This window comes from Theropithecus gelada, chromosome 4, assembly GCF_003255815.1.
Source record: "Theropithecus gelada isolate Dixy chromosome 4, Tgel_1.0, whole genome shotgun sequence".
Lineage (NCBI taxonomy): Eukaryota > Metazoa > Chordata > Mammalia > Primates > Cercopithecidae > Theropithecus > Theropithecus gelada.
This window is the reverse complement of record NC_037671.1, coordinates 161,915,161-161,935,436: the sequence shown is the minus strand read 5'-3', so window position 1 is coordinate 161,935,436 and position 20,276 is coordinate 161,915,161. Positions and strand designations below refer to the sequence as shown.

The 20,276-nt window shown below is 37.2% G+C and overlaps 1 protein-coding gene across 3 annotated transcripts in view; it reads left to right on the top strand.

Moving 5' to 3' along the window:
* IFNGR1 (interferon gamma receptor 1) overlaps positions 1-16,060 on the top strand; it is a 21,625-nt gene extending 5,565 nt beyond the window's left edge. For all 3 annotated transcript variants that reach the window (XM_025381989.1, XM_025381987.1, XM_025381988.1), the window contains 6 exons: positions 6,066-6,180; positions 7,027-7,199; positions 9,144-9,316; positions 9,973-10,159; positions 12,829-12,956; positions 14,903-16,060. In XM_025381989.1, coding sequence (XP_025237774.1) covers positions 6,104-6,180; positions 7,027-7,199; positions 9,144-9,316; positions 9,973-10,159; positions 12,829-12,956; positions 14,903-15,508 — 1,344 coding nt within the window. In that variant the 5' untranslated portion in view covers positions 6,066-6,103 and the 3' untranslated portion in view covers positions 15,509-16,060. The remainder of the gene's footprint in view (positions 1-6,065; positions 6,181-7,026; positions 7,200-9,143; positions 9,317-9,972; positions 10,160-12,828; positions 12,957-14,902) is intronic.
* The last annotated feature ends 4,216 nt before the right edge of the window (positions 16,061-20,276 follow it).

Below are 20,276 nucleotides of genomic sequence, written 5' to 3'. Positions count from 1 at the left end.
GGGGGCCGGTAAAGGCGTGGACCGGGGGGGGGGGAGGGTGAGGGAGCCGAAGACCGCACCCCCCACCCCCACCGGGGGAAAAAAAGGAAAAAACCCCTCAAAAAAAAAAAAAAAAAAAAAAAAAAAAAAAAAGACAAACTTGACCAGATCAGTATGAGAAAGTTAAAATAGGCTCAGCATCTAACTCATTCTTCCATCTCTTCCAGCAGACAAAAATAGTTTTTTTTTTTAGTAGACTGGAAAAGCCTGCATTGTTTTTTCATTTCTTAAACTATTTCTCAATTCAGAATGAGTTAGTCCAAAAGACAATTAGTATTGAGAAATGACTTCTCTCAGGGACTAGATGGGTCTGGTCCAGTCAGAACTAATGCTAGGCCAAACCCAACTAGATTAAATTGGATAAACAGGAGTAAGAATAAAGCCCTGGATTTCAAGTCAGAAAAGTGGCTGAGCAGATATTTATTGGATAAGCCCCAACTTGGTGGTGGTGTGAGGGAAAAATATAGGGGAGGTTAGTTACTTACAAGTTCACTGCAGGCCACTATGTGTCATGCCTGGCTCTTTAAAAAGAAAAATTTCAATTAGAAGATTTCAGTGAACACCTGAAACATCACATGCAAGAATTCTCAAAATGTCCTACTCAGCTTAAACCTGGGGGATGCGGCTCCTTGCTAAGGTGAAAGTTGGAAAGCATTCAGGAAAATAGTCATTTTATCAGCACCGGAAGCCATTCAGGAGGTAGATTGTAATCAAATATATTCTGACAAAAATACAAAGGCCTTGATTTGGTACTTTTCATTTATTCGGTGTGGATTTCTTATGCTGGTTCTGTTTGCCATGCAGATGAAATCTTTGTGACAGTCCCCATTCCTGTCCCTGTATCTTTAACATGGGGAAGGTGTTAGATCTTTTCTGAGGGTTGTTCTTTCAGAAAAGATCCAGATGCTTTAATTTGAAACATTTGTTTTTGAGTTGTAGTGTCAGATGACTTGAAATCCAGAACAACAGTTTACTTCATCCTCACTTCCGTATGCTTCTCAGTGTGCTCTTGCATGAAAGAGGTTGGTGAGCAGGTTGTCGGATGATTTCTGTAGAGTCCATAGCCCTGTTCCACCATAGGTGTACATAATTTTATACAGTCTTTTGACACTAGTGTGTTAAGATGGGTGATGAACTCCTCGGGCTGTCGTGTTTTGAAGAGACACAGATGCTTTTGGTGGTTACAGGATGGAGCACACAGGTAGCAGCCCTGGTTCCTGTCACCCATGTATGCGGAGGAAATGGCCAGTGTCCTCAGACTATACTGCAGGTATCTGGAGTTTGCCATCCACCCTGCATTCACCAACATTTATTGCAGAGCTCTCACGACTGCGGTGTTTTGGTCCTTTGTGACATTCTTATTGTCCCGTCGGTAGCACTGCTCTATATCACCTGCTGATCTTCACTGCTCCTTTATTTTGTCTCTCTTTTTTCATATCCTGTCTCTTCTGGCTTATCAGCTGTCTGAGGAAACAGTTGGCTTTAACCAGGGCCCTCCTTTTTTTCTGCATTGTAATTAAAGTGTTAGGAAAAACAAATTCTTCTCTCCTGTGTTTGGTTTTCTTAAATTCTTAGCTGTGAGTTGTAGGGGAGTTCTGGGAATTAGATCTTAAAATACCTAAAGTTTACTCCGGATAGTATGCAGATGTAATACATTAAATAATTATGAGCCCGTTTCCAAAAGCAACATGAGCTACACAAAACTATCTATCTTGGCATTTTCAAGAGATGAGAAAATCTGTAAGATGATCTTATTTCATGAAATCACTCTGGTAAGATCTTTTCTTAAGCCCCAGAGATAATAATACTCTTTTGCTATTTCTGCATATATTTTTATTTACATAGTATAAATATATTAGAAGTTTATTGTAAGCCTTAATTAATTTAATCTGAATATATAACAATTTAAACCTCCCATTACAAAATTCTGAAGCTTAAGAAAACTGCTTATGTCTGTCATACTATTTTGGCAAATAATATTTGACAAAAAGTAATATTTGGCAAAACAAAGGCAGATGTCTCATAACCACGTAGTTTCTCCTCTGGTAGCATTAAAAACCACAGGTTACATCTTTTGGGTGTACGTTTTTCTTTTAACCTAGTAGTAATTTCTTTTTCTATAAATCATTGAAATCTTTTCTTCCTACCACCTGTCTGTCTTGCTTTGAAAGCTATGATTTAAGTCCTTGTCCTAGTCTAACCATATCAGGCTTTTACTTAAATTATAGGAAACATACTTTGGTTCCCATTAAAAACTAATCTAATGCTGCACAAGCCTCCTCCTGTTTGTAGTTTTCCATTGTGTGATTCAATAGCCCCTTCCTAAGTACAAATGCACTTTTTTTGATATTCTGGTATGCAGATTGACACATACAAGAATTTCAGGTTGAGTAGATACCGTTATAAAGCCATTCCTATTGGGAATAATTAAAAAGAAGGCCTTAGGCGGGGCCCAGTGACTCACACCTGTAATATCAGCACTTTGGGAGTCCCAGGTGGGCAGTTCACCAGGTCAGGAGTTTGAGACCAGCCTGACCAACATGGTGAAACCCCATCTCTACTAAAAATACAAAAATTAGCCGGTTGTGGTGGTGCACACCTGTAATCTCAGCTACTCAGGAGGCTGAGGCAGGAGAATCACTTGAACCCAGGAGGTGGAGGTTGTAGTGAACAGAGATTGCACTCCAACCTGGACAACAGAGTGAGACTCCGTCTCAAAAAAAAAAAAAGTGGAGGCATGGGGCTTAAAAGGAAGGGAAGGATTTCCAGTCTTGGAAACCAGAGGAATGGCGATCCTTGCTATGTAGTGGCAGAAAGCTGAGTGACACTGTAGCTTTCAGTGACACCAAAAGTAGAGAATGTCTGAGGAGTTGTGTGATCTAGCTCAGGAGGTTTCTAAGCAAAGTGCTGAAAGTGCCACCTGGTTTTTTTCTTGGGTCTTATGGTAACAGGTGAGCCTGCTCAATCATGGGAAGAACTGTTAAAAAGAAACCAGGACCACCTGGTCTGAAAATTCTCAGCCTCTCAAGAGGCAAAAAATGCCAAAATGAAGAAATGGCCTCTGAAGGAAGGCTCAGATTTAGTATGAGTTTTCTTAGCATCAAGTACCTCTCTTTTCTGGTTGAAAAAGTGTGTTTATATGTGTGATTATTATTTGATATTAATGTTGATTGAACCCAGCTGAAGAGGAGTGACTTATTACTACCTAAAATATGGATTATGAAGTATTTGAGTTGTTTCAGGAGGTTGAGATGCAAGCATGTGATAGAAAAAAGATGCTCTTAAGGAAGCCGCAGTATACCCTGCTATGAATAGCCATGGGAACTCTACAAAAAACAAAAAGCCAAGGCTACTCTGGCGAGAGCAGTGCTGTTGGGATCACCTACAAGGAAGTTGCTTAGAGAACCAGAGATGGCAGGTACCAACAGCCTTCAGCAGCGCTTCTGGAAGCAGAAGGAGAAAAACTAGGTGTCTGGTCACTGGCCACAAAAAGGTCAAGTTAGTAGTATGAAGTATTTGAATCTTCAGACCCTCCCAGCTTTATCATCTCAACCTTTTGGCCCAAATTATTACACCATTTTGGTAAATAATATAGAAGTTAGATATTTTGGCAATAACCAAATCTATTCATTTGTTTGAGGGGAGCCATGAAATATACTGCTTTACTGTAAAGCATTCTGTTTTTAAGTTAGTTTTTCCTCATAATTTTTTTTTTAAAGAAGAACACTTAAATTGTAAACATAAAGCAGGGTTTCTCAACCTTGGCATTACTGGCATTTTGGGCTATATTATTTTTTGTTGTGGAGGCTGTTCAGTGCATTTTAGGATATTTAGCAGCACCCTTGGTCTCTGCCCTCTAGATGCCAGCAGTACCTACCCCCCGCATTTCTTCTCCAGGTTGTGAGAGCCAAAAATGTCTACCGACATTGATTGCCTGTCTCCTGGGCAACAAAATCACTTCCCACAGAGAACCACTGCAATAAAGGAAAAAATAATCAGAAAAAGAAAATAATAATGGTGATAGCATTTAATGGTTCATTAGTGCCAATTATTTACCTAAATAACTCTTGATCCATGTTCTGCTTTGAAAATATAATATATATGTTAAATAACTGTAAATTAAGGCAATATACCAGTTTGGTCTTGAATATTAGAATTTTTGTTTCGGGGAAAATATAGATTTTCCCTTCATCAGTAAGCAAATATCTTAGGGATATGAAAGTAACACCTCACTTGAAAGATCAGGAAATCTGAAGTATTTAGCAGTGTGGCCAAGAAAGAACCCAAGTTTATTAATGTTTGACCCAGGGAGTATTTTTCTTATTTAAGCAGTCTGCTTGATATAAATTTAAATATCATCATCATCCAAGGCACTTTGAAAAAATAGAAACTTCTGTCCCTCTCTCAATTTTTGAGGATGATTATAAGTTATGTTTGGAAGCCACTGTTCCTGTCCACATTGCCATTCATTTATTTGTTTTAATTATATAAGTAAATCATGTTTAAAAGAATGTTCCAGCTAGGTGAGATTGAATAACCATAAATTTGGGGTCACATCGCTAACTGTATACATTCATGTTTATAAAGAAGTGAAGGGAGAAAGGAGAAGTGTATGTGTTCAGTTTTCCAAGGGATGTTGGATAACAACCTTTTACACTGAACAGTGGGGAAAAATGACTACCTTTTTTTTTTTTTTTTTGGTCTTTTTTAAGAGAACTGAATGCAGTGGCACAGTCACAGCTCACTGCAACCTTGACCTCCTGGGCTCAAGCGATCTTCCTCAGCCTCCCAAGTAGCTGAAACTACAGGCACAGGCCTTTTTACCTGGCTTATTTTTTAATTGTTTGTGGAGATGGGGTCTCCAACTCCTGAGCTCAACAGATCCTCCCACCTCAGACTCCCAAAGTGCTGGGATTATAGGCGTGGGCCACCGCACCTGGCCTGTGACTATTTTTAATGACTAGATTTTGGTAGTGTCTGATTAGATGTTAAAATGACTTCTGTCTGTCCTCTTGCATGACTCTTTCGAGTCTTATCAACAGATGTTTTCTGAAAGGTTTAAAAGAGTGAAGGCAAGAAGAAATGTTGGGTATGTTTTGTAAAAAGCCCTGCACACCCCAGAGAGCAGAATGTTTATGAAATGAATGTGTGGCTCCATTATTCAATCTTTAGGTATCTATTCCTGTACTACAGAAAAAGTGTTGAAGGCATAATAGTATTATGTGTAGAGTTGAGAGGTTGGTGGTATTTTAGAGTGAAATTGGCCATCCTTAGTGTAGCCAGTTCCTCTGTAGACATTTGTATTAGTTTGTTTTCATGCTGCTGATAAAGACATACCCAAGGCTGGGAAGAAAAAGATGTTTAATTGGACTTACAGTTCCACATGGCTGGGGGGGCCTCAGAATCATGGCAAGGGCGAAAGGCACTTCTTACATGGTGGCAGCAAGAGAAAAATGAGGAAGAAGCAAGAGCAGAAACCCCTGATAAACCCATCAGATCTCTTGAGACTTATTCACTATCAAGAGACTAGCATGGGAAAGACCAGCCCCTGTGATTCAATTACCTCCCCCTGGGTCCCTCCCACAACATATGGGAATTCCAAGAGATACAGTTCAAGTTCAGATTTGGATGGGGACACAGCCAAACCATATCAATGTTGAATACAATCTGCAGTATCAAATATTGAAAATTCTAGTGATGAAATGAGGATGATTATTACAGTAGTCAGTGCATTTGATTATAAAACTTCTATCATATTATGAGAATTTATTGCTTCATGATGTATTTGTGTTTCCTTTATATTGCAATGTTTCCATAATTTAAAATGAATCAGAATTCTTTATAGATTTTTCAATAAAATTAACTTCTAGATATCTACTCTTAATTTAAATAATTTTGGTATCCTGGTGAATTCTGCTTTTCTTCAAATATACGTATCTGACTAATGTGGCATCTTACAATAAGGTTTTCCAATATTAATGTTAGTTTCTTACAACTGTCCATTTTACTTTTTTATTCTCTTACAGTGCCTATACCAACTAATGTTACAATTGAGTCCTATAACATGAACACCATCGTATATTGGGAGTACCAGAACATGCCACAGGACCCTGTTTTTACCGTAGAGGTAAAGAACTATGGGTGAGTGTCACTCTTTGATTTATCCATTTTTGTTTAGGTCCTTGCAAATTCCGCAACTGTGTTCTGCTTTCATCATCCTTCCCGCGTGGCAAAACATCCTGAACTGCTTGTAGATGTCCAAAAGTGCTAAAGATGTAAATTCTTTGCCAGATATTCTTGCCTCTTATTTCCTCTTCCTTATCAGTATTGAAGTAGAGAAGTATCACTAAACTGAGATTAGCATGACAAATAAAGCTAATAGTTACAGTGAAACCCCGTCTCTACTGAAAAATACAAAAAATTAGCCAGGCATGGTGGCGGGCGCCTGTAGTCCCAGCTACTCAAGAGGCTGAGGCAGGAGAATGGCGTAAACCCGGGAGGCGGAGCTTGCAGGGAGCCGAGATCACACCACTGCACTCCAGCCTGGGCGACAGAGCAAGACTCCGTCTCGCAGTTAGTATGTTGTCTTCCTATAGTGTATGTAGTTTTTAGTTTAGTAGAACAATATAAATTTCAAAAAACTTTTTTGACAACTGTTAGTTTTTGTAATGTGCTTAGTCCTATAATTAACATGTATATTAATGGAATTTAGAGTTGTTTAAAAAAGCAGATTTTTAAAAAATTGAATGTGGAATGTGGCTTGCATACGTCTTACATTTTGAATTGAGCCTCTTTACTGTAACGGAGTTTGTAGTTCTTCTAACTAAAGAGTAAGGGCTTCCTACTTTCTTTAGCGTCTCCATCCTATTCTTACTCTGCTCTTTCTACTGCTTTGTGCTGTGAATAAAAAGCAAAGCACAGACAGAAATGGTTTGAGTTTATTTAATAACAGTAAAAGTTATCTTCACATTTCTTAATTCTTTTTAGTGTTAAGAATGCAGAATGGATTGATGCCTGCATCAGTATTTCTCATCATTATTGTAATATTTCTGATCACGTTGGTGATCCATCAAATTCTCTTTGGGTCAGAGTTAAAGCCAGGGTTGGACAAAAAGAATCTGCCTATGCAAAGTCAAAAGAATTTGCTGTGTGCCGAGATGGTGAGTAGAATGTGTACACATGTAAATTTTAAATTGGAAAATATACATGTCTTGTATATATTTGCTTTTATTAGCAGTTGCTGAAAATTATCACAGTGCTTAAGAAGCACTTGGAGGTATTTAGAGAGTACAGGTTGAGCATCCCAAGTCTGGAAACCAGAATGCTCCAAAATCTGAAATTTTTTGAGCACCAGCATGGCACTCAAAGGAAATACTCATTGGAGCATTTTGGATGTTCAGATTTGGAATGTTCAACTGGTAAGTATAATGCAAATATTCCAGAATCCAGAAAACAAAAACTCAGAAACCGAAAACATTACTGGTCTCAAGCATTTCGGATAAGGGATACTCAACCTGTATCCTCCTCCCCTTCTTTCAAGCCCCACAAAATAGGGCTAACAGGTGGCCATCACTTTGCTGCTTCTATGCTATGACATTTCCACTTCATACAATTATGGGTCTGTGCTGCCCAGCGGTCCCCTGCACCACCCTTGCCCTTCTCATCTTTTGTCATTCATTTGTAAGTTATATTCACTAAGGACTTTGGCAGCCAACTCTTATTCTTAATGCCTGGGGAGCTTGAATACCACCTTAATACATTTAAAAATTGCAGAGTTCCTTATTCTCTTCAGCCACAGTGATTTTCAGGTCTTCACTCTTCCAGCATCCCACTCCCATAGTGTACCTGATGTTTGCTGTCACCTCAAACTCCTGAATCTTTAGTGCCAGTTCCTGTTTTCGAACTATGACATCCTGCCTTAGCTCTCAGACCCTCACTCCTGGGTGAAAGACACCTTTAGTCACTTGACTCCTCCCTGGTCTTCTAGCCTCTGGGTCCCTTTCCTTCTAGCCTCACTTCCTTGCTCTGCTCCTGCCTTTCAGATTGTGCCTCCTTGGTCTCTTCTACAGGCTGTTCCTCTCCTTGCCCTTTAAATACTTTTCTTCCCCAGAGTCCACACTTTTGTCATCTGATTACCACACCATCTGCATGTTAGATTTTTTTTTCCATATAGATTTATCAAGGGCCTAGTATGTGCCGGAAAGTATACCGGGCCCTGAGGATACAGTAATGCGTTAAAAACAGACCTGCCTGGCACACAGTGGTACACAGTAATATGTGAAGACTAGATGAATGGTTCACCAACAAAGTCTCAAACATCAAAGACCTAATAAACATTTATGGAGTAAGTTTTGATCTTTCACAGTAAAAAGTTTTGGTGAGGGAAGGTAACTAATGCCATTTCTGAAGCATTTCTTAGAAACCAGGCTGCTTAATCCACAGAAGCAAAGATAAAGGAAAAATTACTTAATAGAGTTTATATTATGTGAAGTCTTTTTTAAACCAAAGTTTATAACTATTTTTGTTTATAACTAGAAATGAAATTAAACTGCTAAAGAGGCATTTAGATTAGATAAGAGTGCTTCTTTCCTAAGATTTATGAAACATTTGTTTATAAAGGACACTGAGACTATCTTCTAGATATTTGTGGAGTGGTTTAAATGTGGTCCTGCTTTAGAACAACCAGAGGCCGGGCGCGGTGGCTCAAGCCTGTAATCCCAGCACTTTGGGAGGCCGAGACGGGCAGATCACGAGGTCAGGAGATCGAGACCATCCTGGCTAACACGGTGAAACCCCGTCTCTACTAAAAAATACAAAAAACTAGCCGGGCGAGGTGGCGGGCGCCTGTAGTCCCAGCTACTCGGGAGGCTGAGGCAGGAGAATGGCGTGAACCCGGGAGGCGGAGCTTGCAGTGAGCTGAGATCCGGCCACTGCACTCCAGCCTGGGCGACAGAGCGAGACTCCGTCTCAAAAAAAAAAAAAAAAAAAAAAAAAGAACAACCAGAACAAAAAAAGAATAGGCTGATTGACAGATTCTGGTAATTTTATGAAATGTACCATGAAGTTCCAAGTACTTATTATACTTTCTCCTCCTCCTTCCCCAGGAAAAATTGGACCACCTAAACTGGATATCAGAAAGGAGGAGAAGCAAATCATGATTGACATATTTCACCCTTCAGTTTTTGTAAATGGAGAAGAGCAGGAAGTCGATTATGATCCAGAAACTACCTGTTACATTAAGGTGTACAATGTGTATGTGAGAATGAACGGAAGTGAGGTATGTGTTTCTATTTCACATTTTTCATAATGGAAATTCTTGTGTAGCTAGCAAAAGTTGTTTCTTTCTGTAGTGTAATGAAAATACAATGCTTATAAATATTCAAGCAAGACTCACAGATCATAGATTTTGATAAGAAAAAAATATGTGAATGCTATTAAAGCAAAAATGATACGGAGTTAGTCACTAACACTGACTACATGAATACATTTACGTTTTTATTTACTTCACTTACCAGAACAGCTCTAATCTAGGATTTTTCCCAGTACACCTCCATTGTTCCACTGGTAAAATGAGGATTTTCTTCCTCATTGGCAGTGATGTAAAGTAATATTAATACTTCTGTTTCTCACCAGCTAAGTTTCTGGACAAATGAGTAGGACAAATGAACATTTGTTAGTTTAACAACTAACAATAAACATTCCTGCAATTTGAGTTTTTAAATTAACCGTCTTTATAAGGAATATAACAGATGCATAGTATCGTACTATGTTGAAGTAACAAATTGACTTATTGATATCAAAGCTATTTTTAGACATGTTCAAATCAGTCACATATGTTTTCTTCAGTTGTTTGACCAGGACTAGTATGGTGATTTTTTTTTAATGCAGATTAAAAGAAGCTGTGCATTTTCACTGTTTTCTTTTTCCATCTAGATTCAGTATAAAATACTGACGCAGAAGGAAGATGATTGTGACGAGATTCAGTGCCAGTTAGCGATTCCAGTGTCCTCACTGAATTCTCAGTACTGTGTTTCAGCAGAAGGAGTCTTACATGTATGGGGTGTTACAACTGAAAAGTCAAAAGAAGTTTGTATTACCATTTTCAATAGCAGCATAAAAGGTAAATTCTTGCCATTTTTTTTCTAAATATAGAGGGAGCAGTAACTAAAACAGGATCATGTGAGGAAAGCAAACTCATTTGCAGTTTCAAAAGATCTGTTTTAACAATATTCAGTTCCATTAGTTCCATTCCTTAGAAAAGTTCAAAATTAAAAATAAAGCAGTTTCTCACACATTAAAAGATATAGAACAACCAATTTGGAAAGCCATGTGATGGCCCCTTGACCCAGGAAAGAAAAAAAATATAATAAGTACATAAAACTGCACAAATGTTTGCATTTCAGGATTATGAATTATAAGTCAGTTTGTTACTTCACCATAGCAAGATGTTATGAATCCACTAAAATGTTCTCTATGGGGATTGTAATTTAAAGACTGAAGAGCAGGAACGCTCATTGATTACAACTGTATGATGTGGACTGGACAAAGACTTGCGGTTAATATCCAGAAAAGTTTATAGATGGGTTTGAATAATAAATAATGGATCATTTTTATAGCATTTTACAATAATTAATTTTATTTCATCTTTTAATATGGGGGGTTGGGAGGTAGAGATATATATGTTAGCACTTGAACTTTAGAACTGTTACTCTCAGGTGTCAGGTATCTTAAAGAAGTTTGGACTTTTCTTTGTAGTTATGAAATGTAAGTGTTCATTATAGATAATTTATAAAATATGAAAAGCCAGAAGAAAATAAAATGATCTGTAGTTCTACCATGCGAAAGTACCCCATTACTCACAGTTTGATATTTTCTTTAGTTTTTCTACATAGACATGATCATATTGTATAGTATATATGATTTTGTTTATTGCTTTAAGCATATATTATAAATATTTTTCCATTTTATTTCAGATACTTCATTAATATTAATGTCTGTAGAATATTTCACTATATAAATTATGTATTTAATGTTTTATTGTTTTTGGACTTTTAAGAGTATAGGAGTTTTCACTATGACAACTCATGCTTTGATGATTATCTTTGTGTGTATGGGTGTATATATATCTATATATACATATATATGTGTGTATATATATAGATATATATACATTTTTTCTTAGGATTTTTTTAGAATATATTTCATAGGTTTAAAAATTTACTAAAATTTTATGATAAAAGTATATTTTCGAAGAATGGAAATATAGGCTGAAGAGTCAGAACAAACACCTAAAATTCAATACTAATAACTTCCAGCCATTATATGAAGGTTTCAAATAGGTGACTTAAAGCAGTGCAGTACATTTTATGCTAATTTTCATTATGCTATTTGAAAAATAAAACCCTTCTTAATGCTCAAAATTTGAAATACTGCAAATGCCCCAGATTTGTTTTTAGCCTGAATTATAAACTGCACTGATAATATGGCCACACGGTAGCATCGCTGTGGCTCCTGAGCAGCAGCCCCTGCCTGCTTGCCTCAATGCCTTGCAGCCAGCACTTGCTCAGCCCATGGGACTTATAACAACATTAAAGGGAGTGGTTTTGTAGTTATTTTTTACTTTTGTAATGATTTAACTTTTTTCACATCCTGTGATAAGCGTAATAGAAGCATTCATTAACTAGTAACTTCCATAGTTAGAAAATTCTAGGTAACAAAATGCCCTAAAGGAAGCCAGACATTGCCACAGTATGTTACAGTGCTGTTAATTGGAAGAGAGAACTATGAAAAAAAAAATACTGAAGACTGTGCTGCAGAAATAAAAAGCAGCATTAGAGCAAAATACACAATGGTGATTCTAGATGTCTGTGCTTGGACACAGATCTTTCCTATTTTATATTATTTATGTCTGATTTGTAATTAAGGGGACTTTATTCCTGTGCAGCATTCCTGTGTGCATGTACATCTGTGAAGCTTTATAAGTATTTGCAGTCATGAAATAAATAAATGTAACAGAAAATTCTGAGGAGTGGGGGCTAAATCATTTTAAGAGCTATAAACACTGCCAGAATTTCTGTCTTTTGTTTTGTTTTGTTTTGTTTTTGTTTTTGTTTTTCTTGAAATGGAGTCTCGCTCTGTCACCAGGCTGGAGTCCAGTGGCACAATCTCAGCTCACTGTTACCTCCACCTCCCGGGTTCAAGTGATTCTCCTGCCTCAGCCTCCCGCATAGCTGGGAGTACAAGCACACGCCACCACACCCAGCTAATTTTTGTATTTTTAGTAGAGATGGGGTTTCATCATGTTGGCCAGGATGGTCTCAATCTCTTGATCTTATGATCTCATGATCCGCCTGCCTCAGCCTCCCAAAGTGCTGGGATTACAGGCATGAGCCACCGTGCCCAGCTGCCAGAATTTATTTCTAAGGAGAGATATTTTTTAAATTCTTCTTTTGCATTTTTAACTGAAAGAAGTGCATAACCGTGGACACATACTGTATGTAGGGCTGTAAGGAAATTATTGTGGAAAAGCTATTTTAACTATATTATGTCATAGCAGAATAGTCCCAGAAAGTTCTAGAATTGCAGAGCTGGGAGGAATCATATTGCTATCCAAGACAGATACCTAATTTTTTACTCAGAGTTCCTAACTTCTGTTTCCTTCAGTGCTCTTTAAAACTCTGGCCATATTCACTAATGTGTAAATCTATTCAAGAATGGCACTAAGACTTTTTGATAGATAATAGCAGTATTCCATCTTAATTGTAATTTGCAATTTCTGCCTTTTTTAAGGTTCTCTTTGGATTCCAGTTGTTGCTGCTTTACTACTCTTTCTAGTACTTAGCCTGGTATTGATCTGTTTTTATATTAAGAAGATTAATCCATTGAAGGAAAAAAGCATAATATTACCCAAGTCCTTGGTAATGTATTTAATTTTTTTTGTACACACTAAAAGGTTAACTTGAACCATTTTTGATAGTTTCTTAAATTATATTTTTAAAGTGGAATGATATTCAACAGCATGTCACCTGCCATCAATCAGTCTACCACACATCCAAAATGACATACTGTGTCTTTTGCTATGCAGCACGTTTTGTTTTGTTTTGTTTTGTTTTAATTCTCAGGGCAAAAACACAGACAATTCTGTTAAAGATCTTAAAGTCTAGTGGAAAGAAAAGATAAGTATACATTGGATATATACAGTGTGATAGGTTCAAAGGTTTATACCTGAGCCTGTGAGGACTTTGTCCAGCTTTGGGATGGGGTTAGTCATGGCTTTTCCAGAGGCAATGCCTGAGCAGTCTTGAGAGACACACAGGAGTTTAGGCACTAGGGGACAGAATGTGCCGAGGTGCAGAGCCAAGAAAGCATGACTTTGAAAGATCTGCAAATATGGAAACACTTCATTATTGCTGGAGTATAAAAGGAAAGTTGGCCAAAAATGAGACTAACATAGGAGTTTGACGATTTTAATGTCCAACATTTCAAAGCCTTTGATGAAAAGAACATTTAATGGTAACAGAATAGTATCTATTTGAATCAAATATGACAGGAATAATATCTGTGATGCTCAAAGGGCACATTAAAATTTGCTATTAAAAAAACTACCTTTAAGTACAGTAGATAAGAACTCTCAATTAGTAGTCAACTCACAAATGAATTGTAATATTTTATTTTTTACTAGTAATTAAGCACAAAGCAACCTTGCAGTATGCCATTTTACACTAGAGAAGGAAAAAGAAACCGGGATATCCAGTAGTAGTAGGATAATGGGTAAATGGTGGTTAAAAGTAATCTAGCCCTGGTAAGAAGAAAAGCACACAGTGGGTATTCGGTGTAATAGTGCCATAAACATGCCATTTCTTCAATATAGTCACTCCACTCTTAAAAAATGTATTATAAGGAAATAATTTCATAAATAAAAAGATGTGCAGGATATTTAACATGTTGTATAGCTAGTAAAAATTGGAAACATTTCCACATCTATTAGAGAAATTATTTATCAGTATAAAGAAATAATATGAGCCACTAAAAATTACAATGATGAAGGCAAGTAATGAGAATATTAAGTAGATGTGCTCACTTTGCAGACATAATATGCATACATGTGGAAGATAATTGTATCTGGGTTCTCTAGAGGGACAGAATTAATGGAATATATATATAAGTATCGAGATATATATATAAAGGGGAGTTTATTTAGTATTAACTCACACGATCAAAGGTCCCACAATAGGCTGTCTGCAGGCTGAGGAGCAAGGAGAGCCAGTCCAAGCTCCAAACCTGAAGAACTCAGAGTCCAATGTTCAAGGGCAGGAAGCATCCAACACGGGAGAAAAATGTGGGCTGGGAGGCTAAACCAATCTCTCTTTTCACATTTTTCTACCTGCTTATATTCTAACCATGCTGGCAACTGATTAGATTGCGCCCACTCGGATTAACAGAGGGTCTGCTTTTCCCAGCCCACTGACTCAAATGTTAATCTCCTTTGGCAACACCCTCACAGACACACCCAGGATCAATACTTTGTATCCTTCAGTCCAATCAAGTTGACACTCACTATTAACCATCACAGTAATGTTTCAAAAAGCAACGTATATTAGTAAGATATCCTTGTGCACATGTACCCTAGAACTTACAGTATAATAATAATAAAAAAAGATATCTGATGGCTTTTTAAAAATGCTAAAACTTTGTTTTTAATCTTACTATGGTACCTTTCATTAAAAAGAAAAGGCAGCCATCTGATTCACCCGTTATCCTAAATGTGCCATTTGGTGGTCCATTACTTTAGACATTTGTTTTTTTGAGGGTAGGCACTTAAGCTTAACAATATTTTATCTTTAATCAATTTTTCTCCCCATAGATCTCTGTGGTAAGAAGTGCTACTTTAGAGACAAAACCTGAATCCAAATATGTATCACTCATCACATCATACCAGCCATGTTCCTTAGAAAAGGAGGTGGTCTGTGAAGAACCATTGTCTCCAGCAACAGTTCCAGGCATGCATACCGAAGACAATTCAGGAAAAGTAGAGCATACAGAAGAACTTTCTAGTATAACAGAAGTGGTGACTACTGAAGAAAACATTCCTGACATGGCCCCGGGCAGCCATCTGACTCCAATAGAGAGAGAGAGTTCTTCACCTTTAAGTAGTAACCAGTCTGAACCCTGCAGCGTCGCTTTAAACTCCTATCACTCCAGAAATTGTTCTGGTAGTGATCACTCCAGAAATGGTTTTGATACTGATTCCAGCTGTCTGGAATCACATAACTCATCTGATTCAGAATTTCCCCCAAATAATAAAGGTGAAATAAAAACAGAAGGACAAGAGCTCATAACAGTAATAAAAGCCCCCACCTCCTTTGGTTATGATAAACCGCATGTGCTAGTGGATCTACTTGTGGATGATGGCCGTAAAGAGTCCTTGATTGGTTACAGACCAACAGAAGGTTCCAAAGAATTTTCATGAGATCAGCTAAGATGCACCAACTTTGAAGTCTCATTTTCCTGGACAGTTTTCTGCTTTAATTTCATGAAAAGATCATGATCTCAGAAATTGTATCTTAGTTGGTATCAACCAAAGGGAGTGACTTAGTTTAGATAAAAGTGTAAAGAGGATGTGTGGCATTTTCAATTTTGGCCTGAAAACTACAAAGACTGTTTTTTTTTTTAAACAAAAAAAAGTAATTTATGACCCTTTACATCCAGATAGGTGAGCAGTGACAAGGAACAGTATCCAGTACTCCTTATTCCTAGGTGAGCAGGTGATGCCCCAGGGACCTTTGTAGCCACTTCACTTTTTTTCTTTTCTCTGCCTTGATATAGCATATGTTTTTGTAAGTTTTATGCATACAGTAATTTTAAGTGGTTAATTTCAGAAGAAATTCTGCAAGCTTTTCAAAATTGGACTTAAAATCTAATTCAAACTAACAGAATTAATGGAATATGTAAATAGAAACATGTATATATTTTTTATGAAACATTACAGTTAGAGATTTTTAAATAAAGAATTTTAAAACTCGTTTTTATATTCATTTAAGCACTTAGGCAGTCTTTCATAGTTAAGCAGAATATTTTTATATCCACTGCTTATTTCCATGCATTAATGCTATAGAATTATTTGCTAATCGTTCATATTTAATATTTAAAACAACCCTAAAATCAATATTTTTAGATGGTCCTTATAGGTCTATATTTCAGTGTTTAACACCCAGTGTGCATTACACTGTTCAAAGTGGTTTGAGAAGAAAAGACTTCGCTGTAGAGCACGTGAATTGAAGAGTCTAGCATAAAGGTGGTGGGCAGAGCCATGGAAATGGATGAAGGAACCTTGAGAATTACATGGTGTGGAAAGAATCCCCAGTGAGAGGCAAGCCAAGAGTTAATATATATGTTACACAAGGATTTATTGGAATTACTAAGAGGATAGAAATATTCAGAAATTAATATGAGTCTGTGAATTAATCCACCAAAAAAATTGAAATACCATTTACATGAGTAGCAAATCATATTTCTTTGGTTTCTGGAAAGATACTTCTCTTCACTTAAAAATGCAAATTACAAATGAGATACTATTAGTGAAAAAAGTAGTGGTGTGGTTTGCAGTGAAACTGATATAGTCACTTATTTTGGGGTAATGTAAATTGCTTTTCAAACTGATATCCCCGTACATATCACATTCCACGAAAGTAAATATCCTTCAACGGACTTTGATCTCTCTTCTGGGAAAATTACCAAAAAAAAAAAAAAAGACTTTACATGAACAATGCATACATTAGAATGGGAAAAGCAAAAATATGAAAATAATTGAAATAGCCAAGGAAGAGGTAATATTTACTGCTCCAAAATAATTATACCAATGTGTACTCCCATCAAATGTGAATGAAGTACCTGTTTTTACACCCTAGCTAATTGACTGAAATAAGTCTTTAATCTCGGTAAAACACTTTATGCATTAAATGCATTTGCATTTCTTTAGTAAATTTGAGCATGTTTTTATATCTTATTTATATTTTCATGCCAACTCATCTTGTTCTTTGTCCGTTTTTTTATGGGCTGTTTATATCTTTCTTCCTACCCTTTATCTGCCCTGAGTTACAGATTTATTTTATAATTTCTTGCCTTTTGACTGACTTACCACACAGATGTTTAAGATGTTTATAAAGTCAAATTTATTTCCTTGTGTTTTTAAAAAGCCCTTCCCCTTTGATGCAAATTTTCACTCATGTTTTCTTCTGGTCTTTGGTGGTGATTGTTTTACATTTAATTCTTTTATCCATCTAGATTTTTTTTTTTTTCATATAAGGACAGAGATAGAGATCCAGCTTTATTATTTTGTTTTCGTTTCCTATGGCTGCCGTAATATATTACCACAAACTTGGGTGGCTTAAAACAACAGAAATTTGTTATCTCACAGTTCGGAGACTAGAGGTCTGAAATCAAGGTTTCAATAGGGCCAGATTCTATCTGAAAGCTCTAGGGGAGGAGGGGCCCTTCCTAGTTTCTAGTGATTGTCAATCCTTGATACTCCCTGACTTATAGCTGCATTATTCCAATTTCTGCCTCTTGTCACTTGGCATTCTTCCCTGTATGTCTCTGTGTCCAGATCTTTATAAGGACACCAGTCAGTTGGATTGATTAGTCCCACTCTAATCCAGTATGACCTCCTCTTAACTTGATTACATCTGTAAAGACACTGTTTCCAGTTGAGGTCACATTCATAGGTACCAGAGGTTAGGACCTCAACACATCTTTTTGAGGACACAACTCATATATTTCCCCTAACAAATTAGTTACCCAAATACTATTTATTAAATTATCTAACTTTTCTATGCTGATTTCAAATGTCACATTTATCACATGCCAAATTCTCAGCACTCCTGGAACAGTTTTGTTGTTCAGTCTTTTCCCGTCTATGTATCACACTATTTTAATACACCTGATACTGGGGTATATTTTATGTGGTTTTTGTTTGTGTGTTTTGGGGGTTTTTTTGAGAGAGTCTAGCTTTGTCACCCAGACTGGAGTGCAGTGGCACAAACATGGCTCACTGCAGCCTCAACCTCCTGTGCTCAAGCAATACTCCTGCCTCAGCCACCCAAGTAGCTAGTACTACAGGTGCCCATGACCATACCTGGCTAATGTTCTGCATTTTTTTGTAGAGACAGGGTTTTGCCATGTTGCTCAGGCTGGCTTCAAATGCCTGTGCTCAAGCAATCTGCCTACCTCAACCTCCCAAAGTGCTGCAATTACAGGCTGTTTTGACTTTTGAGGCTTTCCTGAATACTTTCAGCCAATGTTCATTGCTCATATTTCTTAGCAATAACCATTTATTTATTTATTGTATTTTTAGTAGAGACGGGGTTTCACTGTGTTAGCCAGGATGGTCTCGATCTCCTGACCTCATGATCTGCATGCCTCAGCCTCCCAAAGTGCTGGGATTACAGACATGAGCCATCGCACCCGGCCAGCAATAATTATTTTTCAGGTGAACCATAATCTAAATGTTTTGGTCAAGTTTTCCCCAAAATTTTAAACTCCTTTGGGATTTATGTTGGCATTGTGTTGACTTTATAAAATGTTTAGAAATAACTAATATTTTCAAGGGTTGAATGTTCTGCAAGAATAGAGACTATTTCTGTCTTCAAGTCTCACATCCTTCATTAGAGGTTTACTTCATACAGGTGTAGAGCATTTCTTACTAAGTTTATTCCTTGATATTTTATGTATTGTGTTGCTTATGGGAATGTCATCTTGCATTGTGGCTCCTGAATGGCTGGCTGTATGTAAACACACAAAAACTATTGTTACAAATTGTTTTTGTATCTAGCCAACATCTAAACTTTTTTTCCTCCATGGTTTTTAGTTGATTGGTTTTCCCAGTATACAAACGTCTATAAATAAGAGTAATCCTGCCTTCTCATTGCCAACATTATATTTTGTTTTTTATTCCCTTGTCCTCAAACTTTGATGAATTGGTATAGGCTATTTTCCAAGAATGATTGACCAAACCTGGTGGCTGTGGGCAAATCGCTTAGCCTCATGAGAGAGTTGGATTACATTCTCTCTCACTTTTGGTTCTTAAGAGGCATTGCTTCCGTTTGTGTTAACTGGTAAGAGCATCATCTTTCCAACACAGTTTTGTGTCTAAACTTAATTTTTTTCCCCTACATTATTTCTGGTCACCAGAAATTCATGTTACTGAACCATTATTCATGCCAAGAAAAATTGTCTTCAGATTACTGCCTGGGTTCGATTTAAGGTACAACTTCTTATGCCTGATAAGAATATAAGTAGATGACTTAGATAATAAGTGCCAGCTTTGTTTGTATCGTCGTTAGTTAGCTTCATTTATGAGATGCAATACTTACTCTACCTTCCACCGCCCTGCAAATAATAACTGGTCTCTCCACTGGCACTGTTACAGGGCTTTAAGGCTTAATCACGTACCCCGAGCTCTCTTTGCTCCAGTAGCTCCTCTGCTCAGGAGATAAGGGTCAGATATTTAATTGAGAGGAAAGAGTAGCAGAGATGTGTTCTGACTAGCATGTTCCCAGAGTATCCTTACTAGAGCTAATTATAAAATACTATAACACGCACAATGTATCTCCAAAATTAAATATTGAGCGGATATCAATAAAAGGTGAATAGTAGAGAGCACTCACAGATTGGCTTTGCAGACAGCCTTTTTAAGGAAAATTCATGGAACTGAACAACACAGGTATATAGTCAGACTGGATGTCAGACCCCAGCCTTTGGGCTATGGGAGATTTTTGCTACATAACCAGAGATGTGCCAGTCCCTTTCCTGGTATAAAAAGAGGTGAGGACCAAAGGGGTCAGTAGGTACTTCACTCAATTCGAGGGGCCACTGATTCATCTGAGGTGAGGCCACTTTTATTTCACTTCTGACACCGTTTTGTGAACCTAAATAACAGCAAGAGTCTCTCTAAAAGAAAATAATATTTGAGAATGGGTCTTGCAATGAGACAATAGTATACTGTGTGTGTGTATTCAGGGAGATAAAGGAAGACAAAATTTTTAAAAGAAAAATGAAGATGACCTAATTGTACTGAGATAATTAACCTTCACTATGTAAAATAAAATTGTAAGCCCTCCCCGCCTCAAACCATCTGAATGGACGCTCCCTCTTGACCAAGCACATTCTAAAGTTAACCTGAAAAACTAGTTAAGGCCATGATGGGATGGGACAGTTGTACATAACTCATTACACCCTCC